General features: G+C 45.1%; 1 protein-coding gene across 2 annotated transcripts in view; it reads right to left on the bottom strand.

The window, feature by feature from the left end:
* GRAP2 (GRB2-related adaptor protein 2) overlaps positions 1-19107 on the bottom strand; it is a 61193-nt gene that overhangs the window by 7047 nt on the left and 35039 nt on the right. The window contains exons 2-4 of one of the 2 annotated variants that reach the window (XM_003783179.3): positions 12897-12988; positions 5646-5737; positions 2346-2465 (exon numbers count right to left, since the gene is read on the bottom strand). In XM_003783179.3, coding sequence (XP_003783227.1) covers positions 2346-2465; positions 5646-5737; positions 12897-12974 — 290 coding nt within the window. In that variant the 5' untranslated portion in view covers positions 12975-12988. The remainder of the gene's footprint in view (positions 1-2345; positions 2466-5645; positions 5738-12896; positions 12989-19107) is intronic. The other variant, XM_012814173.1, reaches the window with a different exon arrangement.

A 19107-nucleotide genomic window follows, 5' to 3' on the forward strand; every position in this document is an offset into this window, starting at 1 on the left:
GTAAGTCCTTCCTACCTATCCTTTAAAATATTCACAGATATTCATTCTTTCTAAATAGCAAAGTGGCCGCAATTTCTTACCTGAGATTGAATTTCAGTTCTTAAGACAAATAAAGCTGCATGCCTTTCATATATTGAATATGACAGCAAGGTTTTACTGTATAGGTTGTCAGGCCTTCTCCTAATCTGCTATCAGCATTATTTCTTTTACTTTCACATGTGGTCACCAAGTCTAAGGTGTGACTTGCAATCCCCAACATGCTGACCACACGCTGTGTGTTCAGACTTGGGGCTTCTGAGTTTGGGGCTGTGTAAAGTCTATGCCTGGACTGAGTCACTTCCTCCCAAGTGCCACACATGAGAGAGATTCCTCTGTGACAGCCCCCCAGCCTTGGCCCTCCTTGGCTCTGTTCTGTTGCTTTCACTTTTGCTATATTGCTCTGTGTTCAGGTAGCCTTTCTTTTTGTTCAGCTGCCTATGATTATATATGTATCTGTTGGGCTTAGAAAATGATACCCCTTATCATGCTGAGTACTTTGAACCAAAGGAGATTGGAAGGCCTCAGAAGCAGCCTCAGAAGCAAAGTCTCCCTCTGACCTTCTCCTGCCCTCTTTCTCTCCCAAAGCGAGTCCCAGAAACCAGAATTCCTCTTCCCCAAGGCTGATCATAGAAACTAGAACCCCTCTCCCCTAAAGCAGGCATAAACTGTAACTTTTCCTCTCCTTTCTGTGTAAGAGCTGGCCCTAAGAAATTCTCTGACCTACCGTGTCTGGTAGTAGGTCATAAGACCCTCATTCCAGAGGGGTCCTGCCCTATCCCCAGGAGCAAGGTATGCCACACAGAGAGGCCAAGAAGAATCTGAACAGATGGACCTTGCTGCGCTTCCTCACTAGGTCTGTTACCGTTAGATCACACCCTTTTTGTCCAATCACATTACTACGAGGCTGTCCATTCTTTATCACCCCTAGGCATAAAAATAGACAGTTTTCCCTGGGTCTTTGGGTCTTCATTTTCAAAGGCTTCCATAATCAGACAAAACTTTGATTAAATAAATTTGCTGTGGTTTTCTCTTTAATAAATAATTATAATATCAGAGAAACTGCCTTTGTTTGAGGAGTGTTGGCTGTGCCCCTGTAGTGGGGAAAGGGCATCACCCCTGCATCTCCTCTAGCAGTGACTTCTGCTGTTCTCTTACCCTTCTTCAGACATCCAGCAAAAGAAAAGCTGAAGTTTTTTTGTTTTTTGTTTTTTTTAAACAATATAACCATTTCTTTTTTTTTGCAGTTTTTGGCTGGGGCCGGGTTTGAACCCACCACTTCCGGTATATGGGGCTGGTGCCCTACTCCTTTGAGCCACAGGTGCCACCACAATACAACCCTTTCTTAAAAAAATTTCAGACTAATGTGAGGGTACAGATGATTAGGTTACAATATTATTTGATAGGTAAAGTCTTTGTTGTGTCCCCCATCCCAGAAGGTGAACCATATATCCTTACATTGTGCCCATTAGGTGGGAACATAATCTGCTTCCCTCCTTCCCCTTCCCTCTTCCCCCAATTTGAATTAAACTAAGTTTTTCTCTTGTGTGGCTGTGTATTAGTTCGTCTACTGGCTTCATATTATTACTATTATTATTATTATTTTGGAGACAGAGTCTCACTATGTTGCCTTGGCAGAGTGCTATTGCATCACAGCTCACAGCAACCTCAAACTCTTGGGCTTAAGCGATTCTCTTGCCTCAGCCTCCCAAGTAGCTGGGACTATAGGCACCCACTACAACACCCGGCTATTTTTTGTTACAGTTGTCATTGTTGTTTAGCTGGCCCAGGTCAGGTTCAAACCTACCAGCCTTGGTGCCTGTGGCTGGCACTGTAACCCCTGTGCTATGGGCGCTGAGCCATGGCTTCATATTAGTATTGATTATACTGGATATTTGCTTAAGAAAAACTCAACATTTAAGCCCCTAGATGGCAAGGACAAGTGGAAGTTCTCTTTTTCCCTCCCCTCCTTCCTTCCCCAAACACTCACTGAGCACCTATTTTATGCAAGGCACTGTTAGAGGCACAAAGACGAAGCAGAGAAAATTCTTGCCTTTCCAGAAGCACCTGGGCTAGAGGGGTGGGCGGATGAATACATAAATAATTTTCAACACAAGCTAATGTACTAGAGTTAGGTGTGCATGTTCTGGGAAGGAAAGGGACAGCACAGTTGTTAGATGCTGCCATAGTTGGTCTCCTTGGCTACCACGCTTCTGATCACTGGGTCACATCAGATCACCCCATGGCTTCAGTAGTTGGGGTAGTTACAGGCTCAGAAGGGTCAGGGTAGTGTTGGGAATGGCCAGTACCTGACAGAGATGGAGAAGTCCCCTGGGGAGCTCTGGCTGGCCCGGATGATGAAGAAACCAACCTCCTTGCCCATGAGTAAGTTCTCTGCCTGGTGTCGCGAGAGGCCTTCGTGAAACCATCTATTGAGTGAGATAAAAGAAGAGGGTCTGGGTGAGGCACATGAGTGGTAGGAGAAAGACATGGAGAAGAGGTGACCCAACGGGAGAGAAGGGGGACTCTTCAGTAGAGAGCAGAGAGAGACCAAAGAGGGGCCAGCTGCTTTTTAAAACCAAACCAGTGCCATAGGCAGTTGTCAGGAAAGTCAGGCGAGTTCCCCTTGACTTACTCTTTGTTCTTTCCCTCCAGGAGAAGTCGCTCTCCAGCTTGGAAAACCTGAATCATGGAAATGTGCCACTGCACCAAAATGGGGCAGTGTGGGAGTGACTCACTGTGGGGAGCAGCCGCATGAGGGACAGAGGCACAGAGAGGGAAGGGGCAGCTTCAGGTGCTGGGACAACCAGGCTAGGAATGGCCACCCCTCCTCAGGGCATTAAAGGAGAGTTACTATGTTGGGGGGGTCTTGCCACCTGGGCTGGCATGCTTTGCCAGTGTGCCCAGAAGAGGCTCCAAAGCACCCAGGGAGCCCTGCATAGGTGCCCTTGGAGATGAGTGGGGCTGGCAGCAGCCAGAGAGCAGTGTCTCCACAGCAGCTGGGCCCTCCCCAAAAATCTAGGCTGGAAAATAATCTTTAATGTGCAAAAGAACACATGGGAGAAACTGCTCTTTCAGGCGAGCAGTCAGGGTGGCAGCCCCTGGAGCTATTGCTACACACGGCATAGCATGTATGAAAAAAGTCAAATACACAGGGCAAGGCAAACAGTGGCTATGGGCTCAGGGCAGAAGGCCAGAAACCTCTCAGAACTACAGATAAGCAAAATGAGTGTTTGCAATCACTCAGCAGGCAAAGGTGGGACTGTGTCACATTGCTTCACGGTGGCTGCTCTAATTACTGCCACCAGAAGGCTAGTACTCATGTCCCTTGAAGATAAATGCCCAACAGGCTTGGGCTTCGGATTTCTTTGTTAGCAATTCCCCGGGCTTTCTGAAATTTGGGAACCTGGACTCTGAGACAAGGGTAGCAGAAAGGGTGTGCTTATTCCAGACCCAGGCCACAGGGGAAGGTTGGTTGTGCTTAGAGGGGGCTGAAAGCTGGGGTTTCTGGTGGCCAATAGATCATGCCAGAGTATTTGCTGTACAACCCTGCAGGGCTGAACAAGTGACTGCCACAGCATCGCCATGTGTGTAACAGGGTGGGAAGAGGAGTGGGTGCACCGCACAGCAGCTGTCCCACCAAGGAAATATTTCAGAACAGGTAGCAGACAGGGGAATTTAGAAAATACACCGCTGACCTCCACCTAGAATTTGATGAATGGCTTCTTTCAAGACTTGCAAAAATTTCACATGCTCTATATCAGACATGAGAGGCTAGGGTTTCAATATTAATACATATCATCACAAAGTCCTTCATTCATTTGCTAACAGCTTTATTGAACATCTACTATTGTGTTGGGTCTCTTCTGGGCACGGGAGACACAGTGACAAGCAGAAGAGACAGGGAATTTTCATTTCAGTGGGGGGCACGCAATAAACAAAATGCAGTAGAACCTCTGTAAGTTCAATGTACAAGGGACCATAGCACATTGGTCGACATAAGGAACGAGGCCCACTGTACTGATACGTACATGTGGTGCATGTGCAGTCTTTGAAAATTAGGTCAACGTAGGGAGGTGGTCAACTCTGGAGATTCTACTGTGATTAAAACATCAACGTGTCACATGATGACAAGTGCTGTGGAAAAAATGAAACCAGAGAAGAGGGGCAGGGAGTGGGGGTGGGAGAGTATTTAAAATACGGTGACAAGAAAGATGTCACTGAGAATGAGATTTCTGAACCTAAAAGATATTGGAGAGGAGGAGGAACCTGCAAAGGAGATGGGAAGGAAGGGTGCCCCTTAGCCTAATGAAGAAAGTGTTTCAAAAGTAGGGAGAGAGCACTGAGGTCAAATCTGCTGAGAAGGCCCCCAGGGCCTGTGGTCCCCTGGATAGGAAAGTCAGGCTGGATGAGGAGTTGGATACAGTGAATACAAATAGTTCTTTTGAAGAAATGGAATGTAGCTGGAAGGGGATTTGAGATCAAGAGGTTTCCTTCTGTCTTCTTTGTTTGTTTTCTGGTAAGTTGGGAGAAATTGCAGCACGTTTGTTTGCTAATGGGAATGACCCAGCAGGGAAGGAAAGAAAGTTGATGTGGAAAGGAAAGGGGAGAATTTCTGCTAGAAGCACTGACAGTTCCTTCTGAATAGTTGCAGGAGAGGCAGAGTGGCTGAGTGCAATTGCAGGGGGATGGCAGATGTGGTGGGATAGAGTTGGGGATGGATTTTACTGTCCCAGAGAACCTAGAAGCAAAGCCACAAGCTGAAAGTGAGATGGAAAGAGGCTGGAGGTTGGGGAGCGGGAAGGTAATGCAGTCACCTAGCAGATTACTGGTAGTATCCCAGCAGGCTGCAAATACTTACTCAGGAAGCTAGATGTCTATGAAATTCTTAGGGCACAGTCAAGGTCAGTGGTCATTCCACCGGCTCATAGTAATAGTTCACCATCAATGCTGCTGTTGCACTCATTGGAGTCATTAATACCACTTCCGTTTCCTAACAAACCTTTACTCTTTGGGCTAGACCCTGGCTCTGAGATAAGATTAGATTCCTATCTAACCCTTGTGGTCAATTCTTAAGACACACCAGACCCAATCTCAATTTTTCGTTTCCTCTTTATAAAGGGAGTTCCCCTTCCCCCCACTGACTTCTCTTATTGGGGTGAGCAAGGCAAGGCAGGAGTGTCCATGTACCCACCCGATTAAGGGTAGGGAGGCTGGTGGGGCTGCAAAGTAGGGTTGGAAGGTGATGGAGAAGTGCCTTGAAATAGCAGCTCTTGGAATGGGGTGGTTAATGGTGATCCCTTTGGAATTCTCGTAAACCCTGTGATTGCAATCACTATCAATGATTTGAGTTGATAAACTTATTTTATAGAAACTTAAAATAGACAATCTATGTGCACAGTGTAAAATTCAATAGGGAGTGAAGTAAAATGCAAATTCTCCCTCCTGTCCTGGTCTGCCCCATGTGGTTCTGGAAGCTCTGGGGAGAGATCTCCAGAAGCTGCCATTTTTGACAACATCTTAGGCACACAGATGATCTTAGTGTGCCTTACGGGAAAGTGAGGGGAGTGGGTAAGGCTAAGCCTATCCCGCAGGCTGCAAATACTTACTCTGGAAACTGGATGTCTATGAAATTCTTAGGCACATATCCTTCTTGGCTCCCAAGCTCCGCCTTGAACCATTCCTCTTGGTTACTTAAAATCTACACAGAAGAGAAAGAAGGACAAAGACACTGCAGGGATGATACCAAAAAGCCAGAGAAAGGGGTTGCGGGGCAGAGCAGGGCCTTTGGACTTACAGGAAAATAAGCCAAAGGAATTGAACAGCTGCTCTGGGATTTACCCTGGGCCCGGTTGGGGAGCAGTGGGCTTATCTTTGGAGTTTGGCTTCTCTTGACCCTAAGTTATTTCTGTCCACTTGTGCCACCCACTCATATCACCCCACTGTGGCTTGGCCTCCCAAGTTCGGCACTCAGGGACTTCCCTGAATTCCTTTCTCCTTCTATTTTGGAAATGCGTTTGTCCCAGATCTTAGCATCTTAAATTCCTCCTCTGAGCAGATGGCGGGAAGGCAAGAATGGATACTCTATGGTTTTTTGTTTGTTGCTTGGTTTTTGTTTTTCTCATCCAGGTAAGCAGGAAACTCTTAAAAACTTAATTTGTTTTAATTTTTTAAATAAGCAGATTAAAATGTAAACATCCAAGCAGGCCAGTGTTGAAAACAGTAACTCTTTGTGTTCATGCTCTGGGTGTCTCACCGATAGTTTGGATCAAACTCAAGATGCTTGGGTTGCCTTTTCTAAACTTGCTTTCAGAGCCAGATCACAAGCAAAACCAAGAGTTCTGTCTTGTTACTTTATGGTCTTACTGTGTCTGTGACCCCCACATGTTATTGCCTATCTGGATTACTCATATTACTCACCAGACTTGACTCTATGTAGCTTTTGGTTATTTCAGAAAATGAAATTAATTTTCATTAAAAGATAAATATTTGCTACCCCCACCAAGAATGTCTCTAAAGCCTATGACACGGAGTTGACAATAATTCTATTAATATGTGAGGATGATGGGGCGTGGTAGCTCATGCCTGTAATCCTAGCCCTCTGGAAGGCCTAGAGGTGAGGATCCCTTGAGCTCAGGAGTTTGAGGTTGCTGTGAGCTATGGACACCATGGCACTCTACCCAGGGTGATAGAGTGAAACTCTGTCTCAAAAAGAAAAAAAAAATTGAGGATGGTAGAGCAAAAGATGGAAAGAACCCTGATCATGTTATAAGCCACTGAATTAATCACCAAGGCGCCCTCCTACTTTGGGACTTTGAGAAATTATAAATCTTTTTTTTTTTAGAGACGGAGTCTCACTTTATCACCCTTGGTAGAGTGCTGTGGCGTCACAGCTCACAGCAACCTCCAACTCCTGGGCTTAAGCAATTCTCTTGCCTCAGCCTGCTGAGTAGCTGAGACTACAGATGCCTGCCAGAATGCCCAGCTATTTTTTCATTGTTGCAGTTTGGCCGTGGTTGGGTTCTAACCTGCCAGCACCCTACCCACTGAGCCACAGGCGCTGCCCTGAGAAATTATAAATCTTTATTGTTGTTTCAGCCATTTTTAGTTTCTGTTTCTTATGGCTGCAAGTCTCTTACTTGATTGAAGTATGATGACAATAACGGAAATGGTCGGGAGAGAGACTTCCTCCACTTAGGGAGAGGCCACTGGCTCTATCAATGAAAGGAGTCATTCAGATGGTACAAGAACTCCTTCCTCTTTCTAGGATACAGAGAGGTGTGGTCATTCTGGGAACTGTTGCCTGGTGAGACTTCAATTTAGACCTGATTCCAGGAGAAGGGGGTGGGGGGAGCTAGACGGGTATACAGGGCCTCATGGCCCAGGTGGGAGAGTTTGAATTTTTATCATGAAATTTATGGAGAGCCATTAAAAGATTTTAAGCAGGAAAATAACAGTAAGAAGTAGAGCTAAGAAAGGGTTCTGTATCAGAGTGTGAAGACTGAGAGGGTAAAGTCAGGAGAGAAGTTGTAAGAAGCAATGGAGCCCTCCAGCAAGAGATGCTGGGGCCTGGGCTAAGAGGAGGTGAGGACCTATTTAAAGGAATTCGGGGAGCAAAACAGGAAGGGGGGGATTTCATGATCATGCTTGAGAGCTAAGGTAGAGGGGGTTTCTGGCTTGGAAGACTGAGTAGGTGGTGATGCCTTTGCAAAATAGAAAATACAGGAGGGAGGCAGGGCTGAGACTGCAGACTGTATGCTGGTGAATTTGAGTGCAGCTCTGTAACTAAGAAGAAAAACAGTTGGGTATGTGAGTCTGCAGCCAACAGCCAGGAGAGACTGGAGCTGGAGTTTGGGATTTCAGAGTCATGGGAAAGTGGGTGGTGTTGAAGTCATGGGTCCCCTGGGTATCTCTCTCCTGAGGAAAATGATGGGAAGAGAATTGAAAGAGAACTCAGTACTTGAGAAGTGATGACGACCTATTTCTAACATCACTCCCAAGGTGGAAAGGAGAGGACAGGGCTACGAGCTTGGAATGAGAAGACCTGGTTTCTAGCTCAGTTCTTTCACTAGCTGTGTGACCTTGGGCAAGTCAATTAGCCATTTGAAAACTGGGGATAATAATAACCACCCAGTGCCTCACAGAGCTGATGGGAGGATCAAATGAGCCCTGGTACCTGAAAGTCCTTCAGAAAGCATACACTTTTTAAAAAAATATATAATTTCATCAAATGTGATATTCTTATGAGGGAAGACTAGAGCTCTGAAGGACATGGAAGGGTTTATAAGTTCTTTAAAGCATTATATGTGTATGTTTTGAATTTAATCATTTGTTCCAAAGAAATAAAAGTGTGTCCCATATTTGAGTTCGAGATTGCTTAGAACAGAAAACTTTATAGTTTCTAACATCAAATGCGACTGTTGGTATCACTAAGGACGTGTGGGTATGTGTATGCCGAGGGGGGTAGGGGGAGGCCAAAAATCTAGGTCAAAGGAACGAGGAAACTCAGCAGTGCCTCGTAGCCACACAGAGAACACGAGAGCATTTCACTCCAGCCATCACTCCTGAATTTATGGCTTCAGAATTCCTGTCTCCCATCACATGGGAATGTGGTATTTGGCCAGGATAGCCAATGTCAAATACAAAAGCGAGCAGGGAAGTGGGGAAAGGGGCCATTTGGAAATTGGCTTATCACGGTAAGAGCCACACTCTGTGCTTTGTTCTCTGTCCTGAAACCAGCTGTAATTTTAGTAATCATAGCTCATATTCATCTACCCCCTCTAGAAACTGGAAGATTATCCCACAATGGTGGCCATTTCTCTCTACCACCTGGTGCCTGTTCTTTCTGAGATTGTGTTTCTAGAGAGGTGAATTTACAGGTTTCTTACAGGATATGGAAGGTGAGGTTTTAAAAAAAAACAACGACTCATTTTTTGCCAAGAAAGGTATTCGGGGGGAGGGGAGAGGTGGTTTCCTCCTGCCGTTGGGGGCCCAGGGCCCCATACTTCCTGCCCTTCTCATCTATCTCTCCATCTGTTTGGTCCCCCCCGCATCATCTCTTGTACCCATCATGTAAACCTGAGCAAGGAGTTTGGCCTGCACACTTAAAGTTTTACACTGAAATTTATTGTCCCTTGATTCTGACAATATTCCCTCACAGAATAATTTTCTGGGTTACACGGCCTGAGAATAAGTTAGATGTGGGAAGAGAAGGACCAAAAGTACAGCTGGAAGAAATTTTAAATTAGATGGAATTACAGCTCCTAGCAGCATGGCAGAAGCATTGAGGAAGTTAATTACGTAGCATTAACTCTTAGTGCTTTTAGGTTGCTGTTTTAGTTGGGAGAAACCAAGTCGAGTTAGATGCATTAGAGAAGCAGACAGAAATGGAACAGGTCAAGAGACATTTTTCAAAGCTGAAAATTGAATTCAACAGCAGACTCAAATGTTAAGCCTGGTGCTATGAGCAGCTGCAGGTGTAGAGGCTTGTGGCATGAGCAGAACAAAATCTGATTCCTAACTTTTCAAATATTTCTCTTACAGGAGAAGTGGATTAAATCATTTGGCAGGAGTTCCCTGTCCACCATCTTGTTTACTATTCCATGCAGATCAGCATTCATTGAGTGCCCGTTGTTTGTACTTAGGAGCTGGGAATATAGAGATAGAGTAAGCTGGGGCCTTTGCCCCAAGGAACTTGAGGTCTTTTGAGTTTGGGTGGCGGGTGAGCTAGTCAGACGTTATTTCTGTGCCTTTTTAATGAGGTATCCTGTTTAGTTGTTAGCACCAGAGACCAAATAAGAGATGGAGCATGTGAAGAGCTGGCTTTGGAAATAATTGGGAGGACCCTGGGTATGTCACCCACCTCAGGAGGGGAGGGCAGAAACTGCAGTCTTATGTGGGGCACACCGGGCCTGGGCACCGACCACTGTCCCACAGATATCCAGGGAGGCTCAGGCAACAAGCCCTCTCCAGTTTTCTCTTTATCACACAGCTGCACTGGACAGAATTTGAAGAGAGGGAGGGAGTTGGCTTTTGGATGGAATTCTAAATGAGCATGCAGAAATACAATTTTGCAATTCAAGAAATATGTACTGGGCACCTGTTTTGGGCCTTGACTTGTGTTAGAGGCTGTGAAGATACAAAACCTGGCATGGACAGGCTCTCAGGGAGCTCACCAGTGGAGGGGATTGACGGTTCATTCATTCAACAAATATTAGGGAGTTCTAGGCACTGAGGCAGACGCAACCCCCACCCTTGCAGAGCTGTGGCCAGTGGAGTAGTCAACACCTAAATTGGCAGTTAGGAGGAGGAGAAGTGTGAGACCACGGAGTCGCAGCCCGCCCATGTATAACTGCCGTGGGAGGCAAGGTCATGAGTGCCTGGAAGTGAGCGAGGTGCGTGCTGAATGCTGGGGAAGAGCTGAAGAGGCAGGGATTTGTGTTGCTGGGGTAGTGGTGGGGTGTTCAGGGAGGGTTTCATAGCAGAGATGGCTGAACATGTGTGCAGAGAACGTGTGTGCCTTGTCATACTGCAAGGGGCACACCGGCCCCTCTCAGGCTCTCCCCTTTACTCCCCCTGAGTAAACTCAGATCTATTTAGCTCCAAACGCAGATCTATATAGCTCCAGTTTATGCTCGTTTCTATTGTAACACACTCCTTTTAGTGAAGAAGGGACTTGCTTGAGATACATCATGAAAGGAAATGAATATTCAGAGCAGAGTATAGAGCTTAGAAGTCAGAGCAGAGTATAGTGTGCAGAATATAGTGCTTAGAAGTCAGACAGAGTGAGTTCCTGGCTCTGTCACTCTAGCTGTGTGACTTTGGACACACAGTTTAACCCCTTGGCCTCCATTTAACATTTGTAAAATGGAGGAAAACTTAGTGCTTGCCTCACAGATGTGCTAAGATGATGAAATAATGCCTCAGACCACTTAGTCACATCCCAGCCCCAACAGGAGGAGCTCAGACCATCTATCTTGGTTATTGATCACCAGGATTTGGCAAGGAGGTGCTGGTGGTAACCGAGGCTTCTTGCCTGGTGACCGACCAAGGCTGATATTGAGAACATGGATGGGGAATAGTTTGGGCAGAAGTAGGAGTGAGGTGGGGGTAGGGGGCTTGAGTGATTTTGGACATCAGGAGTTAGGAGCTGGAGTCCATGTGGTGACATCCAACAGACAATTGGAAGCACAGTTCTGGAGTTCAGGAGGAAAGTCAGAGTCAGAGCCAGAGCTGTGGACGTAGGGTCTTGGCACAGAGGTGAGAGTCGAGACAGAGCAGTGAGTGAGATGTCTCAGAGTGGGGAGAAAAATCAGAAATCCGAGGGCAGAACCTTTGGGAAACCGAATATTTAAAGTCAGAAAGAGAGGAAATGGAGCACTTAAAAATGAGACTTTCCAGGAGGGCTCAGGAACGGGGGAGAAGAACCAAGAGAAGGGAAGCTCAGGAACAAGGGAGAAGAACCAAGGGGAGGAGAGCTTCCAGGAGGGGCAACTAGCAATGTCCAGCCCACAGGCGTTTCTGTCAGCCATTATGTTGCACATTATGGAGATCACTGGTGGACTTAAGGAGAGTGTTGGGGGCGGGGCGGGGCGGGGTGGAGGCAGGGGGAGTGATCCCAGAGAATGGGAAGTGAGAAAGTGGAGAGCCCCCAAACTTAAGCAAGATATTAGGTTCTATTTGCAATGGAAGATGAGGGTGTGGCAGTGGCTCAAGGGTGCTCTAAAAGGGTTGCTAATCAAATGGTCACAATACCCCAGAAAGAAGGGAGGAATTTCTCACCCCATGACAAGTCCCCTAAGACATTGGTAGATCTCAAGTAGTGAAAGCCACTTTCTCCTGGGTCTGCAGCCCAATGGATATTTTAAACTCACAAGGCCTATACTTTGCCACCACCATTGCTAGAGTTCACAAGCTGAGATAAGTTGGAAGGCTACATAATGAGCTGTCCAGATTCCAAAATAAGCCATTCTATGTGTGCTGTGGTCTGTGGGCCCTTTCTGAGTCCTGACAAGGTTCTCTTTGGCAAGCAGGATTCTTGATGGTGAGACCCTGCTGGCCTCAGACTGCTGGGCATCTGAGAAGGCCCATCTGGACTGCTAAGGACCAGGGATTGGGCTGTCTGAGGATGCCCTGAGGTCAGACAGGGGGATTGGCTTCACATATTTCTGAGTGGCTTTTTGAAGGGCTTGTGCTCTTCTGCAAAATAAATGAGGGTTAAGAGTCTGGTAAGTGTGGTGTGTGAAATGTGAAAGAAGTCCGAGGCCACTTCAGCTCAGCAAGTGGCCATTACAACTCAAGTGCAGGCTGAAGACAGGTTTTAAGAAGCCCCTGAGTGGCCAGGTGTGCATGGCCTTTGTAGAGCCACGTCCCTTCCAGCTCCCCTTCCCAGGCTGTCACCCCCTACACCCCCATCTATGCTGAACCTGGCCATGCTCTCTGAATTCAGCACATGCTTGTGCAACTCTGAGCTTCAGTTAAAAGCCCAGGCTGCATGCGTTCCTCCAACCCTCCATCTTTCAAGTTGGAATCAATTTGTTCCATCACCTGTGCTCTCTGAGCACTGAGCCAAGAGCAGCATCTGTAACAGTGCTTTGGATGGAGGAGACATTCCCCCTTCCAGACCATGATCATCTCAGGACAAGGATGGTGGCTTATGCTGACCCAATTTCCATCACCCGGCCTGGTGTCTGGCACGTGGGTGCACGGAAGGAATATTCTGGATAGAGGTGAACTTCTCTTTTTAAAAGAAACTTCATGCAGTTCTTAAGAGACAAAGGCATGGATTCTTAGATTACTTCAGTGTCCGGACTAAAGTAACTTAAACTCTTGATGGCTCCCCTCGGCTCCATGTCACGTACCTTCAGGACATCTCCAGTGTGAAAGCTCAGTTCGTCCTCACCTGAGGCAGTGAAATCAAACTTGGCCACAGCTTCCATGGTGTAACCCGAAGCTGGAAGAGAAATAATGGGGTCATTGTGCCTCTCTGCTGCCTGGCAGTCTTAGCCTCTCACAGGAGCGTGTCGGATGAGTGTCTCCAGGCCAGAGAGCAAGGCTCAGGCGCACAGTGAAGGCTTGTGTTTGCCGGAAGAACTGCTAGAGCCTTTAGGATCATTCTCTGAATCCCTGGATGCCAGGAGCAGGAAGTGGAAGCTGGCCTAAATGCTGTCCTCTCCTTTCATCTCCCAGTGCGGGTCCTGGCCTGACACCACTTTTGGGGGCATCTGTTTCCAGTTGATAAGGACGGGAGGCTTGCTATCATCTGTAACTTGAGGCCCAGGGGGCTGGAAAGACTATTCTGTAAACACTGTCCCAGTCTATCCCTTGGCAGCTATATTTAACCAGGCAGTGTTAATTAGACAGATGCCATTTCCTCTTTTACATCTGAATCATTTAAGAGAATTAGACAGCATTAGCCATTGGGGAACTCAGCTTCCTTTTGCATGGTTTGAGAGTAAAAAGCATTTTGGTTGGAGAGTTAGGAGACTCGATTAGTCAGATTACTTATTTTATCATTAGAGTGTAAACCAAGTAAGTACACTTTGGAAAGCTAGATTTTAATAATTTTTGAATTGAGTTAAAAATGCTAGTCCCCTCCTCATAATGCATGATAATGGTGTAAAGATAAATGAATCAGCCTACATTCTATGTGGAGTATGAAATAGAGCTGTTTTTTTGGGGATTGTGGGGAGGTTAACAGTGAGAGAGCTGGCATGAAAACTAGTTTTCTTGGTAAATATCTGTATAATCTTGGGCAAGCAATTAAGCCTCTCAGAGTCTCAGTTTCCTCATCTGTCAAATGAAGATCATAATATTCAACTAATAAAACTGTGAGATTAAATTAGATGATAAGTGCAAAGCATCATACGAGAAAAAGCTAAGTTGTACTTATGTTTTAAAGTGATTTTATGGAATGAATTCTACCACCCTCCCACCCATCCCCACCTCGCAACTCCCTGGCAAAGGCAGCCTGACCAAAACCAGCACAGGTTTTCTCCTGAAGCTCCCAGAGCCTATAAACATTTTTTATGGAAATTTGATGCTTAGTCTTCATGACTGTCAACCCCTGTGACTCTTTGCCTTGATAGGGTTCTGTCAGGACAATCTTGAAAGCTCTTGTTTGGCGCTTACGTTTTTCAAAGTTTCTCTCAGTCTCAAACCCTCTAGGTTAGTACTCTCAAACCTAGTAGACTTTCTGTGACCAGTAAACTGGTACCACAGTTGTCCTTTCTGTGGGAATTTCTGCACAGATAGATAGGATTTGGGTAAATAGGAAGGCGGCCGCTGGTGGGTGGGCACAGTACCAGGACATCCGAGGTTAAAGACAACTGCAACAGGCCCATAGTGAAGGGCTTGTTTCTCTGATTCTCCACACTTGCTTGGTCTTCCAAAGGTAATTTGGGGAGATGACTACTATCCATCCAAAGGTGGATATTAAGCAAAAAATAGCTTAGGAGCCAAAGTGAAATGTCACAGGTAATTCTCTGAGCTTTATCACCGGTCGGAACTTATTTCCAAACAACACCACCATCACAAATAATACTTTCTGTACACTTTCTTCAAGATCTGTCCCTCTAAGGCAAATTGAAATTTTTGTGACTTAGGATGACCCACTCAACAGGAAGGACTATTCTGCCCTCCTTAGTTAATGCTAAATGCCTTTGTCGATTTGATCCTTGATCCGCCCCATTATTTTAACATGCAAGGCTTCTCCTAATTAAGGCCTTGTCTCTTATTTGCAGGGAGACACAGCTTCTGTGGGTCTACTTTATCATATCAACAGTAGACCCTGGTCACCTCCCGGGATCAAGGGTTAGGCTAATGGTTCCAAAAACCAAGATCTCATTTCTATGCAAATTTACCTTAATAAGCAGGATGGGGGAGACAAGGGGAGGGCAAATGCTTAACATATTAGAAAGTTACATAAATGGGAGAAGAAAAAATGTCCAAGGCATGATGCAGATATAACGTTGGTTTGAGGAAGACCTTTCTAACATTACACACAGCTCAGCTCAGGCCTGGGCGCTAGGGCGAAGCTGGCTGTAAATTATGTGTGGAGGAGGCTAAAGCAGAAGTAAAATTGCTTCTGAATAGAGGCACTTTTCTCTGTCTTCCCCCAGGAGGCAGGCGGTGTGGCCAGGCCAACGACACAGGCATATCGCAGCGCTCCCCAGCTTATGGTATTAATCCTGGCTCAAAAAACCCAATTAAACAAGCCCACTCTTCATTAAATCACTTGGAAAAATTTTGTTTGCTTCCATTTCCATTTGTGAAATGAAATCTGCTCAGGCTGCTATTTATTTAAGGTGGGGTGGGTTGTGTTCCTTTTTCATTCAAATCACAGGGCTTTGAACACTCTTCCCTTGAAGCACCCTAATAGCAGAGAATGGTAAATATGCCACCCCCAGGGCTTGGTCTTCTGTTTGATCATAAAAATGCATGGAAATCTATATCTCATTTCTCTATATCCATTCGTGTTCATTTTGAAAACTTTCAAAATTACCACCAGGGAAAAAGAGAACTCAACTAATATAGTTGTTTCAGTATTTATCCAATCCTGCAGCTGGGAAGCAAGAAACATTTGATGATGATAAAAACTGGGTAACAACAACTCAGAGAGAGAGAAAGAGAGAGCTACAGCCTGAATTCAAGAATGCAATGGTGCTTCCTTGCAATTTCAGTGCGCCTGACCTCTGGGGGAGATGAAGAGAGAGATCCCTCTCTAGAGGACCTCACAGATGGCTTAAATGTGTTTTCTCTGCCAGTGATGGGCTTTAGAAACGGCTGGATGCTGCCTGCCATACAGCATGAGAAGCTGCAAACTCCAGGGTCAGTTAAGCCACCTCCAGCAGCGCCTCCCCCACCCTGCCAGGCCCATTGATGCTGCCATTTCCCCAGTGCTAGCTCTCACCAGCCCTCTGCGGCTCGGCTCTCTCGCTTACCCCCACCCCATGAGTTGCTGGAAATATCCATTAGCAACCCAGCGACACAGATCTGCTTCACCACAGGGTAATGCCACACAGACTGCCCTGACATGATTTTCTCTGCCCTTGCATTTCCATGTAAGCTTCTCTTACCACCAAAGACCTGGAAAATATTCAGGATATATAACAAGAATGCTTGTCTACTTCTAAAACAGTCACTGCAGAGGTTGAAAACAGAAGCCATGAGAAAGCTCTTTAACCTCTATTTGAAAGCCAGATTGTAAGCGGATTTGTTCAGAAATATGCAGTTACCATCAAAATGGTAGCAGGCAAGAAGCTTCTTGAACAATTTCAGCTCCTCCTAAGTTGGCTATGAATAGACAAGGTTTCCATTTTCTGTATATCTCAAAAAGAGCAATTGCATAACACCACCAAGCTATGTGAAGATTCAGGCTTGGGACCTCGATGGAGACGGGTCCCAGATTGATGGCACTTCCTACTTTGCTGGGGAGAGCTCTAATTTGAATGCTTGCCCCAGTTTATATTGCAATTTGGAAGAGATAATATCTTGAAATTTTTTTAAGAGAGAGAGAAACATTGCTTTTTAAAGTATTGCTTGTTGCATATTTATTAGGATATTAGCAACAATTTTTATTAGTTTATCTTGTATATGAAATGAAGTAAATGAGTAGGGATAATAGTTTACATTTTAGGACTTTGGCTGTAGCTACCGAGAGGAGCTTAGCAAAAAATATAAACTTATACCAGCCACCTAACATCACGTAACGCAGAGACTTAAACCACACAGCCTTTCTGTTCTTTCCAAGCGACAGGTAAAGCCCCTTTTGGAGACAATAAGGGAATGTGCTTCCTTCCCCCATGGAATTGACAAGGTCAGCTCAATTACTTTCTTTCTAGAAGTAGGAAACCTTACATCTGCCAGGGATGATTATAGCTAAGCTCCTCTGTGCAAAATAAGTATATTCTTGAAAAGTTATTGTGAATAGAGTATTTGTAAATGGAATCATATTAGCATGTATTATGGAGGCTCACTCTATAGAGGAGCCCTGTAGTGAATTGCTTTATAAAATGAAAGGAAAATTTGTTATGCAAATAACTGCCTTTTAATTTATCTGTTTTAAAGTCTGGATTTTCATGCATTGAGTCTTAAAACAGAGAACACCTGTATATCCCCTCTAGCTCCACGCACTGTGGGCCAGATAAATATTTGTTTTCTTTCTTCTCAAGTCCTAAATAATGCATTAAAGAAAAAGCGTCTTTTATTGATACAGAACATTCTGCCTCAGAGTATAGACCAGGAGTCATCAAACCTTTTCTGTACAGGGCCAGAGAGTAAATATTTTTGGCTTTGTAGGCTGTCCAGTCTCTGTCACAATTACTCAACTGTGCTGTTGGAGCTGGGGATGGAGGCTTAGATGATGATTGTAATTAAATGAATGTAGCAGTGTTCTAATAAAACTTTATTTGTAGGCACAGAAATTTGAATTTCATAGAATTTTTACATGTCAAGAAGTGTTGTTATTCTTTTGATTTTTTCCCCCTAGAACTTAAAAAATGTAAAAAACAATCTTAGCTCAAGGCCAAAAACACAGTGAAGGGCTGAATTAGGCTCCCTGGCTGTAGTTTGTCAAACACAGATATACACATTTATATCTATATCTTATGTCTTTTAATAGTTTGCAAATTTCTTGAGGGGAAGGATTGCAGCTTAGAGGACAGAGTGTGGGCTTAGAGGTAGGGGGCCTATATCTTAATCTAAAATGGGCCATTTACTTCCAAGTGTCCTGTTTCCTCATCTGCAAGATGAAAGTCACCACAGTTACTTCATGGGGTTGCTGTGTGTTAATGTGTAGACTGACACATGGTAATCATTACAGTTAATGGTAATCATTGTTATTTATTCTTAGACTCCCTACAGTATCTAGCCAGTGCTTAGCTGGCCCTTAGCAAATGTTTGTTGAGTGAATGAAAATAGGCAAATGACCTGCCATTGGAGTTGCTATAAAGTTGGTTTCCTCAGGGAAGGGGCAGCAGACAGAGGACCCATTTAAAGATCAATTAATTTGCGACTCAAAGGTGCCCTGATGTCTCAGCAAACTCAGTCAGAAATAGTGAAACACACACACCCACTCAGAGGTCTAATTTATTTAATCCAATAGAGGGCAATGGTGCACCCCAAACCGGTGATTCCATCTCCTAACTTTTCTCTGCATCCTGAGTCCCTTCAGCCTTTACACAGACAGGTTTGGTGATTGTCCTTGTCTCGTGTGAGTTTTAAGGTACCCACTTTTAACACTTCGAAGAGTCTAAAACCAATAAAGTACAGAATTACTTAGACAGAAAAGAATTAGAAGCCATTTTCCTCTACATTGTTTGTGATGCTTAAATGCTTTCTGAGCATCCTGGGAGGGTGCTCCCCATTCCTCTTGAGGTGAATGGGCCCTTACTCCTGCTTGGATTCCAGGTTAATAATCCTGTATCAAAACCCCTACTGTATGTTTTTCTTCTATCTGAACCTGACCGCTGTGTTTGGGGCATTACTGACTCAGTTTATCACTCTTACTGGGCATTGGACATAGGAATAGGAAACTGAGAAAGGTTACAAAGGGCCCTGTTTGAAAATATGTGAGCATGGAATTGTCAACTACCTTACGCTTGCCTGTCAGCTGCTGATTAAGTATTCTTCGAGAGACCCAAACTAATCTATTTTAGAAAAGAAAGTGGAAAAAAAAAAAAAAAAAAAGGCTGGGCTTAGCCGAAAGACCAAAAGATCAAGGACTGGCCTGTCCCCATTTTGGCCTCTCCTATGACAAGATTTTCACTTTATTCTAAAACAGCAGAATCCCTGCTTACAGAATACCTCGTAATTAGCTGGGCATGTTGGAAATGTTAACCTTCTTACTGAATGCCTAACAAGGCTTACATGTTTCTTAACTGTGCCGGCTCTTGAATTACTTCTAAGTCATCCTTTAGAGGCTTTGAAATAGAGCCCCTCAAATCCTTTCTACTAGGATCCTACTTCTGGTTTCTCTGGAGGCATGGCTCTGTGGCCAGGTGCAGAGGGTGGAGGGGGAGTTGGAATTGTGGCAGCTACAACCAACTCATGTGGAGCCGCCTGGGTCCCCCA

Source organism: Otolemur garnettii, unplaced genomic scaffold, assembly GCF_000181295.1.
Source record: "Otolemur garnettii isolate 467f Iridium unplaced genomic scaffold, OtoGar3 scaffold00007, whole genome shotgun sequence".
NCBI classification, from domain to species: Eukaryota; Metazoa; Chordata; class Mammalia; order Primates; family Galagidae; genus Otolemur; species Otolemur garnettii.